This window comes from Cynocephalus volans, chromosome 15 (assembly GCF_027409185.1).
Source record: "Cynocephalus volans isolate mCynVol1 chromosome 15, mCynVol1.pri, whole genome shotgun sequence".
In the NCBI taxonomy this organism is placed as follows: Eukaryota; Metazoa; Chordata; class Mammalia; order Dermoptera; family Cynocephalidae; genus Cynocephalus; species Cynocephalus volans.
Window position 1 is genome coordinate 5,675,989 of NC_084474.1, and position 17,861 is coordinate 5,693,849.

Consider the following 17,861-nt stretch of genomic DNA (forward strand, 5'->3'; position numbering starts at 1 on the left):
TGAACGTTAACCTGGACAATGAAAGTAGAATTATGTGGAACTAAAGTTGTGTGGCATTTTGGGGAGGAAGAACATAGAAAGGAGCATATGCTCTTCCTTGTTTTACAAAGCTAGGAGTCCCAAGATCACTTTCAGAAGTTAATAGACTAGGATGTAAAGTTGGTTAAAGGTATTATTTAAAATTTCACAGGTAACTAACAGAAACACCCCAAATAAAGCCATTTTGGTATTAGATGCATGTATTATTTTGGGGGAAAAAGCCATAAAATGCCATTTTAAAAAGAATAAAATGTAAAATGATTACAGCATGGTAGTATGGAGTGAATGCAACAAGGAGGATTATAATAATCACAGCTAGTAGTCACCAGTGTCAGAGTGTTTGTTAAGGACAGAGGTTCTGTCTACATGGGAAGCAGGTGGACTTTAAAATTCCCTGATGTCCATCCATCCCTGACCCCTTGTGCTTGCGAACAGCGTGTGTGCGTGTGTCTGTACAGCTCACACGCATTCTGGGTGAGGAGTGAGGGGGAGGGACATCGGCCACTGAATGAATTGGCCTGAAAGAGAAAAACTTCCAATTCCAGAGAATAACAATATGCATTTTAAAGCAAGTTACTTGCTGGATTGTCCTTTTGGGATATCTGTAAAGATAAAGAGAGACAATATAGGAGGAAAATCCCAAATTACCATGTGGCTAATGTTTGGATAAATAAAGGGACAACTTAATGTTAATGACAACAATTATGTTATGAATAGTATTTCTCTTAGAAAAACTTAACAGATGTTCCTGTCCTCTATAGGAAGATGATTTCAGTATCTCTCCCCAAATAGTAAATTGCTTCACTTTGTTCTGTCTTGTATAGTATTTGTTGTCCTCATAATACATATTAATTGATCAACATGACCCACTTAGGAGTGTTTGAATTGACATGCATATAAATGGACCCTGACTACCTACATATTTCAAATAAGTCACTTAACCCAGTAGTCCAAATATATTTTGTTCTTATGTCATTGACTCAGTTTTTTTGGTAGCCTCTTGGTTGTTTAAAACCCAAGACGTTTTAGAGCAATTAGCTGATAAAATAAATCACTCGTTCAAGCATTCATTCAGCCAGTGTTAGCCTTTAAGTTAAATACTGCCCATTTTTTAACTAAGAGCTCTGTTTTATCTGCTAGACATAAGTATGGATAGAAATTACTAGATCCCCGTGTGTATTTTCTATATGAATCTTTCTGTTTCTGTTTCTTAATCATTTAATATCTTTTTTCTCTGTTTATTTATTTATTTATCTATCTATCTATCTATCTATTTATTTATATATTTACTTATTTATTTATTTATTTCACTGACCATCTTTGCTGTTGTATATTAATATTCGTGGTCTCCATTTGATCTTTGTGGCACTTTCTCTTTGGTGTTTAATACTTGACAAGTTATCCTCTTCTTTTCCATTGCGTGTTCTATTGAAATCCTGACTGTGTCCAGCCACAGTGATAGGTGTGTCACAAAGTTCATTTCTCAGCCTGGTGCCCTATCCTTCTTAACATTTTAAATAAGCCCTGTGTTTTCGCAAGATGAAGAAGGGGGAAAAGCATTGCTTACGATTTCTATTTTCAACTGGCATTTACCTGAAAGATGTTTTGGTCCTTGGCTTGTAAGGATACTTGATTTTTGGAATTAGAGCTGCTAGTGATCCTTTCTGTCCTTAAGAAAGTCATGTGAACAAGTGACTTTAATTTTTAGTTTTTTTATCTTGAAGAGCAGGTGGTGGCCGCGTGTGCAGGTCAAGGCTCTGTACTGTGTGCTGCCTGTGTTTCTCCTGTGATCTCAGCACTCAGGGGATGGCTAATACTATGTCCATTTAAGAACAGATCACTCTTGTAAGAGAGAGAAATATAGATGAGTTATTTGAGGATTTCAAAGGGAAGAATAGTTGCTTCTGGCTGGGATTCAGGAAGTACTTCCTGGATGAGGTGATATTTTAGCTGAGTCTTGAGGCATTTATGGAAAATGTTGCCCTGGCGGCCTTTGATGTACCACTCATCTAATTTCAAAACAATCTTCTTTGTTTGTAAAATGAGTATCTCTTGTGCTCAGATTAAAAGCTTGCCTCAAGCACACAATTTGGCACTGGTTACCCCATGCGTTTTTCTCCCTCCGACAAGGGGGATCTTAATTGCTTCATTTTCTTCTGCGAAGGCAGGTGCTGGTTTCTCCCCAAGGCTCTGGGGGTGTTCTGTGGGGAGGGATTTAGAGCTCTCTGTGGAGAGGACAGCACTGTCCCTTAGTCACCAAGTAAGCTGTGGCATGCAGTGCTGTGGTTATGGTCAGCATCATAAAATGTTTGTTCTATAAGTTATTTGATGTTACATATCTTGAGCAAAATTCATAGTTATTGGAATATTGTCAGGATTTATCACAAAAACTTTCAAAGAAACTGTAGTCAGCGGCAGTATGATTCATCTTAGATACATAGGTATTCCTGCTGTGATACTATTTATGTGTTTCTGTAATAGCTTGCCTTTTATAAAGTCTGCCAGGGTCTGTGGGGACTCTAGGGTTATGGCAAACCACTGAAAATTTATGTTGCTTTTTAACCTGAGCTGCACAGACAAGAATTAGTGTCTGAACTGAGAACTTGTGCTTCTTGGGCAGGCAGCAGAGTGTGGCTGGGGCTGCCACAGCAAATATGCAGTGTGCAGAGCCAAAAGCCTTTGCTCAGCTGGCTGGCATCAACTTGAGCAAGGCAGGGGACCCTCGAGAGAGCAGGGGGTCATGGAGCCCTGGAGTGGGGCTGCTGTTAGCGGGAGGTGGCAGGCCTGTGCACTGTATTGACAATGATCTCTGAGTAAAAGGTACAAGTTTTAGCTATTTTTAAAATATGTCCGGAAATGCTCCCGTGGCCACGGTAGCCCCTAATCTAGGGCTTTTCCCTTTGCTTCTGAAGACCCTACTTCTCTACACACTGCTCTGGCTGCCCTGCCCAGGAAAATTGTGGACCAAAGTGACTTCCACATTATCCTGACCTCTTTCCCTATTCATCAATTGAAGATGAACTACTTTTTCATTAAAGAAGCGCCTGTTGTAACAGAGTGCTCTGTGTTCACTTGCTGGTCAGCACCTCTGGTTAGGGTCTTGTCACTCCTCCTTCTGTCCCCCACGGTGACCCGCAGCAGCTTAATGTTGTGCTTGTTCATATCCTTCCTCCGTTCCTTTTCCTTCCTTGCCTTAAGAAATAGTAGGCAGCTAGGTATACACCTTAAGAAGTAGTTGTCCACAATAGTGCTCCAGGGAGGTGGTGTGGCCTTGCTGGCCATGGGGACACATGCTGTTGGCACTCAGACAAAGGAAGGGATGGAAAATTTGAAGTTGACTAGGAAATAAATGAGGAAAAAGTAAGAGGTAGAAATAGGAATGAAATTAAACTGTGTAACTAAAAACTTATAACTATGTAAATATTAATTTCCATTACTCACTATTAACCAGCTGGCTAAAGTAGTGGAGATTCACGTTCGTGAGTGTCTATTATTAGCAGGGCACTGTGTTAGATATTTCGCTTTTGGTATTCTCATTTAATTAGTTTATTTTAATTTTTTAAATTAAAAACCACGTAAGTGAACTCACCACATAGAATTAATAACACTTGCTAACCTTTTTCTTTTTTGCCTTACATATTTCTATAATAGAAACAATATGACAAATAAATTTGAAATCTTGGGATCCCCTCCTGAGTCACATTCCTCTTTCTTCTTAGATACAGCAGCTATCATGACTTTTCTGTGTATCCTTCTACATATTTTTATACTTATAATACATACATATTCATAAACAATATTGTATTGGTTTCTGGTTTGTTTTTTTTTTAAATTATGTTATAGGTGCCATCCCCTATATATCCTGTTTGTCTCCACTTTTTTTGAGATCTCTCCATCTGACACACATAGATCTGGTTCATTCACTTGAAGTGCTGTATAGTGTTCTATTGTTTGAACATCCCCCCATTTACCCATCCTCCTGATTTATGCTGGGTCAAGTTTTCTGCTCTTAACAAATCATACTGAGATGTATATCCTTGTTTAAGACTCCTGGTGCATGTGATAGTTTATGGCCATGTATGTAGGATTTCTGGGTTATAGGCCACACACACTCTCAACTTCATTTATCACATTTAATTCTCACAAATGTTCACTGGGGCAGGTGGCATGATCTCCATTTTACACATGAGAATACTGAGGTGTTGAAATGCTGTGAAACTTGACCAAGAGACCCAGAACTCAAATCCAGATTGAATTCCATCTATTTAAATCTAGAGCCTTGATACCTGGCATTCCACATAAATCCTCAGCTTTAACCTTTGTGATCATTAGAACAGTTGCAGCTAGCTAGCAATACACATGACTTCAAAGCAGAGAATCAAAGCAGGTAATGAAGAGGAGGGGCATATGAGAAAGAAGAAGGATGCACAGTGGTCATGCTCTCTTTATTGTGGTTATCAAAGGTTCAAGTTTTGGAGTAGAACATGCTCCTTGAAATGATGGGTCTGAGGTTTCCATACACGCAAGATTACTTCTTTATGATAGAAGACGTTGTTTTATGTTGCTTAAAGAGTGTACATTAAGTGCATCATACAGGCCTATTTTGATTATAAAAGATGTTATGGTGAGTATGGTAGAGTCTGTTTTACCTTTCAAAGTGTGTAGACTTTTCTCTCGGTGAAGAATGTGGATCTTTTTTCCATGACACTTTATTCACGGTTAAACCTTGTATCATTTGGACTTCATTTTTGCTTTTGTTCTTTCAATTTCTAGGTAGAAAATCTGGTGTATTAATTGTGAGAATTCTAGAGCTCTATGAGGAATGCACCATGCAAGTTGCCATGTGTGAGCAGTTGGTGGGGCCACCAGCCACCAGCCCTTCCCACGGTGTGGCCCCCGGACCTGGCGCCAGCCTGCAGGTTCTCTTCACCAAGGAGACTGCAGGCTGCCTCAGGGGGCGTCCCTTGGACATCATCCACATCTTCCCTCCCTGGTGAGTGTGAAGAACTGAATCCTGCAGGCACCAACTGTGAGTCTGTCTCATAAGAAAAGACATTTTTATCAGGAACATTTTTGTCACTTTAAGAAATGCCAGGGGAAGAAAGCCAGGATTTGACATAGGTTTTGTGTAGCAGAAGCACTGTATTGTCTCTGATGGTTTGTTTATACTTCTAGCAGCAGATTTTTGATAATTTGTGGGGAGAGGGTTTGGGAAACAACCATGTTAAGATTCTTGACCAAGTGGTGTGTTAGAAGATCTGGCTGTTTTTGTTTTTATCCTTCTTAGAAAAATAATTTTATTGGGGCACTATGTGACAGTAGGAGAATACACATTAATTTAATATTTCTTTGCTAGTCACTTGAGGGGGAGGATAAAAAGCATGAATTAAGACATATGGTTTGAACCCCAGGAGCATATGTGGTTGTTACTGGATCAGAAATTATTTTCAAGGATACTGTGTTTGCTGTCTTTTGCATGGAATATTAGTTTTTACTATGAACATAAAATCTTACTTCTTTTGGGGGAACATGTGAACAGACTGTTTTAAGAGCTAATTATTAATTTTTTGGCAAGTTAAAAAAGTTTTAGTCATCTGTGAAATTCTTAGATTCACAGATTTGGAATCGACTGAATGTCTTTAAATTAGACTTTTCTCCCACAGGAGGGATCTTTTTATTGCATCCAGAGCAAGTGATCAGCACTTCTGGGGGTCCATAGTGACCCTGCTCAGCCTCCCCAGCTGTCCATTGTGTTGTGTGAAAGCCCTTAGCTCCTGCTCAACACTTGTTGCCGGTTTGCTTCCCCCTTTCCTGCACTCCTCCTCATCCCCTCTTATGGCTTCTTGGTGCTGAAGTCCTGCTGACCTCAGGCCTATACTCTGCCCACCTCTCTTGCTGGGGGATTTCCTCTAGTCCTGTAGCTTTAAACACCAGCTGCAAACTGACAACTGCCAAAACCTGGCCTCTGCCAATCTGCACACACTGGATGCCTGCAGCGTGGTAAAACAAGGTGCCTGACCTTCCTCCTCAATGTCTTCTTCCCACTCTTCTCCATCTCTGGAAAGGGAAATAACCTTCTTGTTCCTCCAGATATCCTGACTCTCTTAACCTCTTCCTCTCATAACCACTGCGCTATGGGCAGGAACCTCCTAGCAGCCCCCTTCAGAATTCAGAGCCTAGCACTTCTTGTCCCCTTGACCGTCATGACCCATTTCAGGTTATCATTGTTTTCTGGATTACTACAGTCATCTCTCAACTGTCCTGCTCCTGACCTTGCCCTCCTTCCAGGAGGTGGCGAAAGTGTTAACACACAAGTCAGGTCACACCACCCTTTGGCTCCATGCTCACCAGTAACAGGGCACCTCATGCAGAGCCAAAGCCGGAGCTAAACGTGGCCCCCCAGGCCCTGCGACCTCATCCCCTACTCCTCTCGCCTCCCCAGCCAGACTTTGTGAGGGTGCTCAGATGTCCCATGCCCATTCTCAACTCAGGGCCTGTGTTCTTGCTGCTCCCTGTGCTGGGATGCTCTGTCCCCCCACCTGGGCCTTTACTCAGGTGATACCTTCTGAAGGAGTCCTTTGCTGGGTCCCGTATCTAAATTTGAACTCCCCCCTCCACAGCCTTTGTTTTTGCTAATTATTTTTCTCTTTCAGTTAGACACATTAAAGTATATTACTTTAGACAATAGACATATTAAATCAGACATATTAAAGTATATTACTTTTATTTGTTCATTTGCTTATATCTCCCTGCAGCAAGACTTTCAACTGTTTTGATTACTTCTTAGGGCCTGAGGGCCTCAGAATAACTTTAATATCAAGTGAACGAGCTGTTCTTCCTTGTCCTGACAGTGCCTCCTTCCCATCTTGTTACTGTAATTTTTTGTTTTCTTTCAGTTGTTTTATTTGAATTCCTTTCTGGAAATTTATGGTAAAAGCCAGTGATGATGAGAGTATATGATTTTTGCAGTGTATCCTAGTTTTATCTTCTTTATAAATATATAATTGCAGCTTATGTTTTAGTTTATTGTACTTCAGCTAAATATATACTCAAGCTATGTTGAGTTTTTTTACAGTGAGCCACAGAAAATTTGAGGATTGCATTTGGAACTAACTTTAGAGTCTTAGTGGGTTCCATATCCCTGGCTTTTGGCCTTTGTCTTTTCTTTAAATAAGCAGGTAACATTAAACTCTCAGAATCATTATATAGGTCCCTAAGTCATCATAGTTCCCTCTAGATAAACACACCTTTAGTATGGCTTTTTTTCCCTTTCCCATTTCATTTTTAAAGTAAATATGTGTGTGTGTGTGTGTGTGTGTGTGTGTGTGTGTGTGTGTTTAGTAGGTATTTATGATACAGAATTGAAAAGGTACCAAAGGATATACAGGGAATAGTGAGTCTTCTTCCCATACTTGGTTCCCAGCTATTCCATTCCCACTCCAGAAGCAGCCACTGATAGCAGCTTCTCTTCTCATACATCCTCCCAGAGATGGTGCATATATGTGAAACACATACATACGCATATATAAACTCACATGCCTATATGTATGTATTTCCTGCCATTATTTTTTTACAAGAATGGTAGCAAACATTTAAAAATGTATCTTGGAGGTCATTCAGTAACAGTGCACTAGTATATAAAGAGTTGCTACATTCTTTTCACTGACTTCCAATTTAGAGATACCATCATTTATTCAATAAGTCCCTTTTGGATGGACATATAGGTTGCTCCCCCTCTTTGGTTACTTCAAATGGTACTGCAGTGGATATCTTTTACACACATCATTTTGTACATGTGTGAGGAAGGGCTATAGGATAAACTTCTGTAAGTATTATTGAATGAGAGGATATGTGCCTCTTTAATTTTAGCAAAATTTGTCAAATGGCACCATTTTACATTCCCACCAGCAATTTACGAAGTGTCTGTTTCCCTTCCCATACCAACCTACTGTATTGATCTTGACCAAGTTAAAAACTGGAAAAATGGTATTTATCATTTTAATTTGCATTTTTCTCATTATGAAATAGGTTTAGACATCTTTCCGTATGTTTAAGAACAATGTGCATTTTATTTTCTATGAAGTGTCCATTGATAACTTCTGACCTTTCTTCTTAGGCTGTTGGTCTAGTGATTTCTGTCAACTCTTTATAAGTGATTTTAAAAAAGAGTTCCTCAATAGTATGCATTACAATTTCATCCCAGTTTGTCATTTGCCTTTTGACTTTTTTAGAGGGCAGGACTTTGTTTTGTTGGTTTGTTTTTGTTAAGCAGAAATTTTCTGTTTTTCTGTGGTTGATTTTATTCATCTTTTATAGCGTCTGAGTTTTGTGTCATAGATAGGAAGACCTTCCTTACTATGAAATTTAAAAATTATTGTTTTATTCTAATACTTTCATGGATTATTACTTTTAAAAGTTTTATATTTAAATCTCTAGCCCTCTTGGAATTTATTTTTATGTGGTAGGTGAGGTAGATAATATAATTTTGTTTTTTTACAAATGGCTCCTCAGGAGTCCCAGCATCTTTTATTGAATATTCCATCTTTTCTCCACACAGTTTCAATGCTGTCTTTATCATGCACAAAATTCCCACATGTATTTTGGACTACGTCTAGTTCTTTTAATGTAGCTGTGTTTGCACATGCTGTTATTATACTATTTCAATTATTATACCTTTGTATGGTATTTTAATAACTGCCAGAGCTACTCATCTCTCATTAATCTTATTTTTTAGAATTTTTCTACCTATAGTTACATCTTTTCTTTTTTGTTTTATTTTCAAATCTAAGAATATTATATATGTATTGTAAAAGATAAAAGTAAGAAATACACACTGTAGAAGGTCAATCCTCTTATCCCCACCTCTTCAAGTAATCACACTTCCCCTTGATAAGCACAGTTTAGAGTATAATCTTCAAAAGGCTTTTTACAAATTATAATTCATAAACATTCGACTGTAATGTCTATTCTTTTCCCCACTAAAATCCTTTTGTATTCATTTAAACTGATTTTTGACATGGGAACATTTAAAAAAAAAAAAAACAGTAGCCTTTAGATGTTCCTATTTGTCCTTTAGTAAAAAATGTGAGTTTAGGTACAGTGACTGCTGACCTCAAGGAGCTGAGACCCCTCTGTAGATATTGCTTAATAAGTTCTCATTCAGTTCCTGTGAGATGTAGTATTACCCTGGCTCTACCAACCTGAAATGAATGCAGAAGTAAAATACCTTATGTAGGATTAATTGCATTTTGAAATAGTTATAGAATTATATAATACCAAGCAATTTATAAAAAACACCTTAATCTGTAAAATTTCAAACATATAAAATAGAATAGTATAATGAATTCCATGTCCCCATCACATAGTTTCAACATTTACTAATTAATGAATAAACAACTTTTACAACTGAAGGAAACAAAAAGCTTTAAATATAAAGTAATTCCAAAGAAACTTCTCACAAGTTGAATATGGATTAAAAGAAAAAAAAAAGAACAGCAAATGATGGAATTTTCTGTGATGGTATTTGGAGAGAGCAGAATGTAGAACCCACCTGGCTGATGGAGTATGTCCTACCACTAAAGCTAATGCCAGAAAAAGGTGAGTATGTGAGTATCAAGGGACAACCAGGACACCTCTTACCTTACTTATTCATTCATTCACTCACTCAGAAATATTTGTTTTTGCCCCCTGTGCCAGATGCTTTGTTTCCCCTCAGAATATAGTTTCTAAGATGGAGAGAGAGTGAAATCTGACTTTGTCCATTACCATAAATACTGTATCGCTTTATATCAGTAAATTCACATCACCATCTTTTTAATGACTACTTAACATTACATTGGATGGGCTGACCCCGTGGCGCACTCGGGAGAGTGACGTGCTGGGAGCGCAGCTGTGCTCCCGCCACGGGTTCGGATCCTATATAGGGAAGGCCGGTGCGCTCACTGTCTGAGCGCAGTGTGGGCGACACCAAGCCAAGGGTTGCGATCCCCTTACCGGTCACAAAAAAGACAAAAAAAACCCCCCAAAACATTACATTGGATGTATCATATTTTACACGGTCTGCAATTTTGAGTTTTTAAGGTTGCTTCCCATTTTGTATTGTTTTAAACAGTGCTTGGATAGAAAATTTATCCTTACATCCCCTTCTGATTATGTTCTTAGGATATTTCTAGAAGTAGAAATTCTTGGTCATAGAATAAGAGCAGGTTTTGAGCATTTTGATATATTGTTACCATAGTAACCTATAAAGGTTATACCTCTTTCCACTGCTGCCAGTTTCTTGGTCACACCAATGCTACACTGAGCAGTTTTTATGGCTGCACAGAATGATATAATTTTTTTAATCCTTTCCATATTCTCAACATGCAGTACATATTGGATTTTTTGCTATCATAAATAACACTATAGTAGATATTGTTGAATATATAGTTTGGTATGTACTTCAGATTATTTTTTAGAATAGATTTTATAAACTGTTTTATTATCTTAAAAGGTATACAATTTGTTTTTGCTGCTGCTGTGACTTCTTGGTATGGTTAAGTCATCATAGTAGAGCACTTGGTACCAGTCAAATTGGATACTTTTGCTTATACCATATTTACTTACTGGTGACAGCTTCTCTTTTGTAAATTATTTTTCTTAACCTTTACCAATATATTTGTTAGTGTCCTAAGGCCTTTCCTATCAATTTGTATGCCTGTTTTACACAATAAAACATTTCTGTTTGTGCAGTTATATCACTTAAAATAATAATTTTGTTGTTTCCTTCCCAATACTTAGGCTTCTTTATCTGGTTCTTGTCTGATTGCTTTGGCTAAAATTTCCAAATCAAAATTTTTCACTACCGTATTTTCAGTGCCTAAAATAATGCTTGATATATAGAAGGCAGTCAGCAACTATATGATTAATGTTGAGTATTAAATCATCATGAAGATTTTGTCGATCTTGTTATGCTCCCTTTTTGAATGGGAAGACTGTTGATTTCCACAATCATTAAAAAACATTCATAGAATTTTTACTCACTATATAATAGGCCTTATACTAGAAAGTGGGAATAAAGTGTTCAAAATGAGTGAAAGATTATCTCTGCCCTTAAGGAGCTCACAGTGTGGTGGAAGAGAAATGTAATATAAACAAGTTAGAAAGAATGCTAGTAACAGAGGTGTGTATGGGGGATCTGAGAACACCGAGCAGGTAAGCATAACTGTAGGTAGGTCAGTAGGGTGGGCACTTATGTACGAGTGTGTGTGTGTGTGTGTGTGCACTCTGGGGAGAGAACAGATTGAGAGATTTGGTGTCAGAGGTAGCTTCCTGGAGTTAGTGATGTCCTATCTGAGCTATAAGGGCTAACTTGGAAAGTACAGGGGAGGGACTGTGAGGGCATTTGAAGTAGAGGAGACCACATGAATAAACACAAAAGCCAGAATGGCACGGCATGAGGTGTGCAGGGGTGTGCGTAGTATTTTGTGGATGAAGTGGATATTCCAAGGCAGGAGTGACAGAAAGTGAGGCTGGAGAACCTGTGTACTGTGATAAAGAGCTGGGATTTAATCCCCCTGCTGCCCAGGAGAGGACGGATGGGACTTCACTCACACTTTCGTGTCTGGGGGTAGAGGGGCAAAGTGAAAGCATATGGGAAGCTTTGGGAGTAGCTCTAGTATGAAAGAAGCTGATGATTTGGACTACAGTGGTGAACAGTGGGTTCAGAATATATTTTGGAGTCACAGGCAACAGCATTTGCTGATGGGTTTGATGTGGTATGTGAAGGAAAGAAAAGGAGTAGGAAGACAACTAACTTTTGGCTTGAGCAAATAAGTGAATGATGCTGACACTGAATAAGTTCACTAAAATGGGGAGACTTGGGACAGATTTATGGAACACAGTCAACAGTACCTTTTTGGTACTAACAATAGCTAGAGCCTTGAGTCAACACAAGAGATGTCGTGATGCTAGAAGAGAAACTGTCAGCTGGTCTGGGTTTTCAGTGTAATCCATGTGTGGAAAGTGACAGAGAACTGAGGTCGAGCCCACAGGCTTGTTCACAGAAGCTTTGGTTCTTACTCTATACATGCCACCTGAGATTCTTTAAAATGAAGACTTAGGTGCTGGCTCTTATTGCTAGGAGCAAAGCAGTGCTAACAATGGAAGGTTTGTTTACTGGGTGGGATTATCTTCCAGTTGGGACAGCTAGGAAGACAATCTTTACCCACCAAAATTATAGAGTGTCTTGAGAGGAAATAAATAGGAGAGAAAATTGGTGCAATTTGAAAAGGAAAAAATGAAGACCATGAACGTAATCTGGAAAATTTGAAAAACCAGAAAGAGAGAGAGAAGGAAGGCAGTCATTCATGCTTCCATGAAGGAGGAAGTAAAGCAGATGACATTTTCTATAGGGTGTTCATAGGAATACGACCGAAGTGTTCTGTGGTCAAGTAAGTTTGGGAAAGGCTGCTCAAATGTGGGCCAGTTGCTGAGCCTCTCTTATGCGAATGTACATTATGATTTCCAACAGAAGGAAGCAGAAACGGAGGGGAACATTTGAACAAACATGAACAAACAAATGACCACACTCTTCCAAGATTGTGAGTAAAAAGAGCAACTAAGGGGAGCAATGTCATGACAGGTGGTAGAAGCTCCAGAAATCCATCCCTCTACCTGAACAACTACTGAACTAGCGGGAGCTATTTGAAGTGTCTGTTTGGGAACTCTAGAGTCTAGTTTGAACGCCTTCAGATCCAGGGCAGAGCTTGATGAAGAGGATGGTAAATTTTGTTTAGTTTCAGTGGATGCCTTTCTAGTGGTAGCAACTACCATGCTGCATTCCCCGGTTCCACAGTCCTAGTGCAGAATGCTAGAACCAGGGTGGGCAGTATGTCAGGGTTATATGTTTTGATTGCCGGTTACTAGGTTACTCTGTTCAGTCACTGAGAGGCTGCACACATTGCTTCTACTCCCATGGGCTGAAGTGGCTTCCAGGAGATTTAAAGAGACAGTACTTATCTAACTCTCCTCCACTTTTGGGAGGCAGACATTTACAGAATCTTTATCAGGTTCCTGGCTGACAGCAGAGAAACAGAGCAGATATATCAGCCACCATACATGACAAGGAACACATACCTTGCAAATATAATCTGGAAAAGCCACTGATGAATGATTCCAGTTCTTAACAAGTAAGATTGAGCAATCCCTGAGGAGTGGGAGAATTAGTTTTCCAGAGATAACAACAAAATACTTAAACGACCAATTTTCAACAAAAATTAAAAACATACAAAGAAACAGGAAAATATGGCTTAACACAAGAAAAATGTAATTTGACATAAGCCATCCTTAACGTATGAGAAAAAGAACAACAAACTAAATTAAATGCTAGCAGAAGGATGAAAATAAAGATTAGAGTGGACATAAAGAAACAGAGTAGAAAAATATTAGAGAAAATCCAAGAACGTTTCTTTTTCTAAACATTCGTGTCCTTATAAGAAGAAGAGAGGTCAAGGATGTGTGCACACACAGAAAGTGACATGTGATGATGCAGTGAGAGAGGCAGGATAAGGAAAGAAAGCAAACCTACTGACACTGATCTGGGACTTCCAGCCTCCAGAACTGTGAGAAAATCAATTTCTGTTGTTGAAGTCACCCAGTCTTTGGTGTTTTGTTATGGTAGCCCTAGGAAACTAATATACATCTTAATACATTTTAAAAGATCCAAATTATAAAATATCATTTCTGTTCATAAGGGAATGAAACTAGAAATTACTAACAGAAGGAAAACTGGAAAATGAATTACTATGTGGAAATTAAATAGTCTTATATAACCAGTGGGTCCAAGAAGAAATTACATGAGATGAATGAAAACAAAAACAGAATATACCAAAACTTACAAGATGACATGAAAGCAGTGTGAAGTTGGAAATTTACAGATGTAAACACAGGCATTAAAAATTGACCAACCTTTAGTTAGACTGAGCAAGGAAAAAGAGAAATCAAAGAAGAGACATCACTACTGATTTTACAGAAATAAAAAGGATTATAAGAGAGTACTGTGAACAACTGAACACCAACAAATTTGGTAATCTAAATGAAATGGGTAATTTCCCACAAACACGCAATCCACCAAAACTGGAAAGAAATTTGGCTGTTCCTCAAAATGTTAAGCATAGAATTACCACATGATCCAGCAATTCCACTTCTAGGTATATTTGTAAAAGAACTGAAAGGAGAGACTCAGAAAGATACTTGTATACTCATGTTTGTAGCATTATTTACAATAGCCATCAGATGAATGGATAAACAAAACACAACATATGCATACAATTGAATATTATTCAGCCTTAAAAAAGAAGGAAATTTTGACACATGCTGTAACGTGGATGAACCTTAAAACATTACGCTAGGCAAAATAATCCAGTCACAAAAGGGCAAATAGTATTCGATTCCACTTGAGTTACCTAGAATAGCAAATTCACAGAGACAGAAAGTAGAATTAAGTTTACCAAAGGGTGAAGGGAATAGATAGTTATTGTCTAATGCGTACTGAATTTCTGTTTGGGAAAATGAAAAAATTCTGGAAATAGTGGTGATAGTGATACAACATCGTATATATCCTTAATGCCTCTGAATTATCTACTTAAAAATGGTTAAAATGGTAAAATATATGTTATGTATGTTTTATCACAATAAAAGCTAGTAGAAAAAAAGAGCAATTAAAAGTTATTATTGACTACTTATTCTCTGGTGTTTGTTGCAGTTCATAAAGTACTTATCTAACCAAAATTCATACTCGTGTAGTACACATGTGGATGTGGAGGCATATTATATCTGTAAATATACCCATCCAGTTTAAATAGTATTTTTAGTAAAATTTAGTTCTGATACTAAGAATGGGTATATTGAATTAAGGTCAAATAATTTTTTTGTTATAAAGTCCAAATCTGTGAGTTCACAGGGTTCCAAAATTCCAGTGATGCCCAACTAATTAATCATTAGACTTACAAATAATACAAGAACGATAATTGCTGACTTTTACATGAGCGTTCTCACCATATGCTAAGCACAGTGCCCAATTCCTAAATCTCATTTAACTTCACAGTAGCCCTTCAGGATTGTTACTCTTTATCTTCCCCATTTTCTATGCCAGGAAATGTAAGCATGGAGAGTCACTTAAAGTAGCAAATTGTGCAGGAGGGCCATAGTCAGCCCTCGTCTACCAAAGCTGCAGCTCACTGCAAACAACCCTGAGCAAGTGTGCCATGGTGGGACTGACACCTCCCAGCCTTCTCTCTCTCTCTGGGGAGAGGCTGGAATCATGGACCTTCACCTTGCAGGGTCTGATTGTGAAGCTCAATAAACCTTGGTGGAGAGCTAGCATCTGATGGACCTTACCCTTTGTTGTGACAAGGTGGCTGCAGGGAGAGGAGTGGTGACCATGTTCTAGGAGAGTGTTGCTGGGTTAAGGGACCAGTGGAGCCAAGGAGAAATGTTGATTTTTTAGATGCAAGGGACCTGGGTGGAAAGAGTACTGAACATGCACTTGCCAAACCAACACCACATTTATGGTAATTTCTTTGAGCCTCATTATGTGCATTTGTAACATGGTAGATGATGTCTGCTGTGCCTTTTCACAAGATGACTGAGGATTGATGATAATAAATAGAAAGGTCCATTGTGAGCCAACTGTTCCTACGTAATTTTCTCTGTGACACTATAGAAACATAATTACAACTGTATGGTTCAGAGCCTTTGACTTCACACAATGACTAAATAGGAAAATCATGTAAAACTCAGGTGAAAATTCTACAGAGAATTGTGACATAATTTGCAGAGTATTACGAGTGTCAAAGGATCAAGTAGAACACTGCTTGCTGCGATCACACGTAGGTAAACCAAGTGAAGTCATAGAGATGAGATGTGCTACTGACTTGTTGTTTTTGAAAGAGTGTGATTTATTAAGATAAGAGGACACTGTGCTTTTTTTTTTTTAATCTAGTTTATTTACTTCAGAGAAGCTAGATATCACTGATCTCAAAGGAAGTGATTTTGATGCAACACAAGTGGTTACTTGTGAGAGACATAAGACAGTTTTGATCCAGCTTTGAAGCCCTGTTAAAGACTTTATGGTTAAAGCAATAAACTTATGGTTAAATATTAAACATTATTGAATGAATGGAATGCTTTATACCTAATGGGACCTCCCAATTGGTACAAATGTATTCTTTATCACAAAGGTAAAGATTGGAAAAGTAAACTGTTTAAAAAATTTCTGCTGTCTGGCCATGGTCTTCTGGGGGAGGAGCGATAAAAAGCACAGCCCCTGTGTTCCTGGCCGCGAGTGTGGCTGAGCGCCTGGACTCTGAAGGTGTGCCAGCCACTGCACCGCTCTCCAGTGTTGCCCTCTGGAAGGACGCACCATTTAGCACACTAGTACTTTTGGATAGATAAACACTCTGTGACCTGTCAGATTAAATAATATATGTGAACAAAATATTTCCTTTTGTAATTTAATATTAATTTATTCTTGCTTAAAAGGTTTCGGAAGCAAGCATATTCTCTCTTTTCTGAGTTCATATCATAGAAGTATAACATGCTATACCTGTACATGTCTCAGCTGGAAGAAGGTTTTCCTAACTTATTTTTTTCTTTTATTTTTTTTCAACATAGAGGTAATAATCTATAAGATAAAGTAAGGGTCAGAATAGAGGTGGCCTTTGACTGGGCTTGTTCTCAAAATGACTGTGACTTACTGTGACATGCTGTGTTTCCTCCTTTGTGGGTACTGTTCCTGGAGTGTCCTTTTACACCCCTGGTCTGCCTGGCAAACTTGTAATTCTCCTACTCCTTTTCTTTGTACTTTCCCTGCCATCTCCCTCCCAGTGCCAGGCAAACTTGGTTGCTCTCTCCTGTGTGGTATCGTGGTGCCATCTACATGCGTCTAGTGTAGCACATTCGATAGACTCTGTTACATTTCTCCCTTTCCTCCTACACTGTGATCTGCTTGCGTGCAAGTGATTATTATTTGTGGCTTAAGTAGAAATGTTGGCTTTGCAAGACCAGTATAGTCATATAGTCTCTGTGTTTTCCCACAGCATCTTGAAATTAGACATCAGCTCATCTCTGAAGAACTGAAAGGAGGGCTGGAATTTGTGTGCAGTATTTACAGCTATGAAAGTACCTGGTTTAGTCTTCCTAACCCAGCTAAGATACTGGTATTTGGGAAGTTTTCATTCTCATTCATCTGTTACAGGACAGAGGGCTTACAAGAGAGGTGGGTAGTCCTCACTTAACAGTAGTGCTCTACTGGTAAATTAGTGCCTAGCAGACAAGGAAAACTCTCAGGAGCAGCATGTTCACTGGGCTTCCAGATGTCTCCTGTGGGATGTGTTCTCTCTTCACAGTGTGCATGGTGCTGTTGTACAGAGTCCCTTCAGCATTCCTTATTGGGTGATGAGAACTGGTCAAAAGGAAAACAGACTTGTCTGATTAATGACTGCTAAGTGGAAGTCTTCCTTTATATATCCTTGACCACAAATCCTAAACATATGATGGAGTAAAATTTTTCATAAATAAGTCTTCTTTTAATGCTGAATATTTGTGTGTATTATGAGAATTTAAAAGTAATATTTTGAAAATGAATGTCTATTAATTATGAACTTACTTAAAATTTTTCCTCAGTAAAAATGCTATCCTTAACTGTTTTAGAGATTGTATTAGTCCGTTTTGTGTTGCTTATAACAAAATACTTGGAACTGGGTAATTTATAAAGAAAATGAAATTTATTGCTTACAGTTTCCAAGGCTGGGAAGTCCAAAGTACATCTGATGATTGCGACA

At 38.4% G+C, this 17,861-nt stretch overlaps 1 protein-coding gene across 3 annotated transcripts in view; it reads left to right on the forward strand.

Annotated features, from left to right (window-relative positions):
- The window catches only part of SPIDR (scaffold protein involved in DNA repair), a 409,626-nt gene that overhangs the window by 169,017 nt on the left and 222,748 nt on the right, over positions 1 to 17,861 (forward strand). For all 3 annotated transcript variants that reach the window (XM_063079984.1, XM_063079986.1, XM_063079985.1), the window contains exon 8: positions 4,813 to 5,032. In XM_063079984.1, the coding sequence (XP_062936054.1) occupies positions 4,813 to 5,032 (220 nt within the window). The remainder of the gene's footprint in view (positions 1 to 4,812; positions 5,033 to 17,861) is intronic.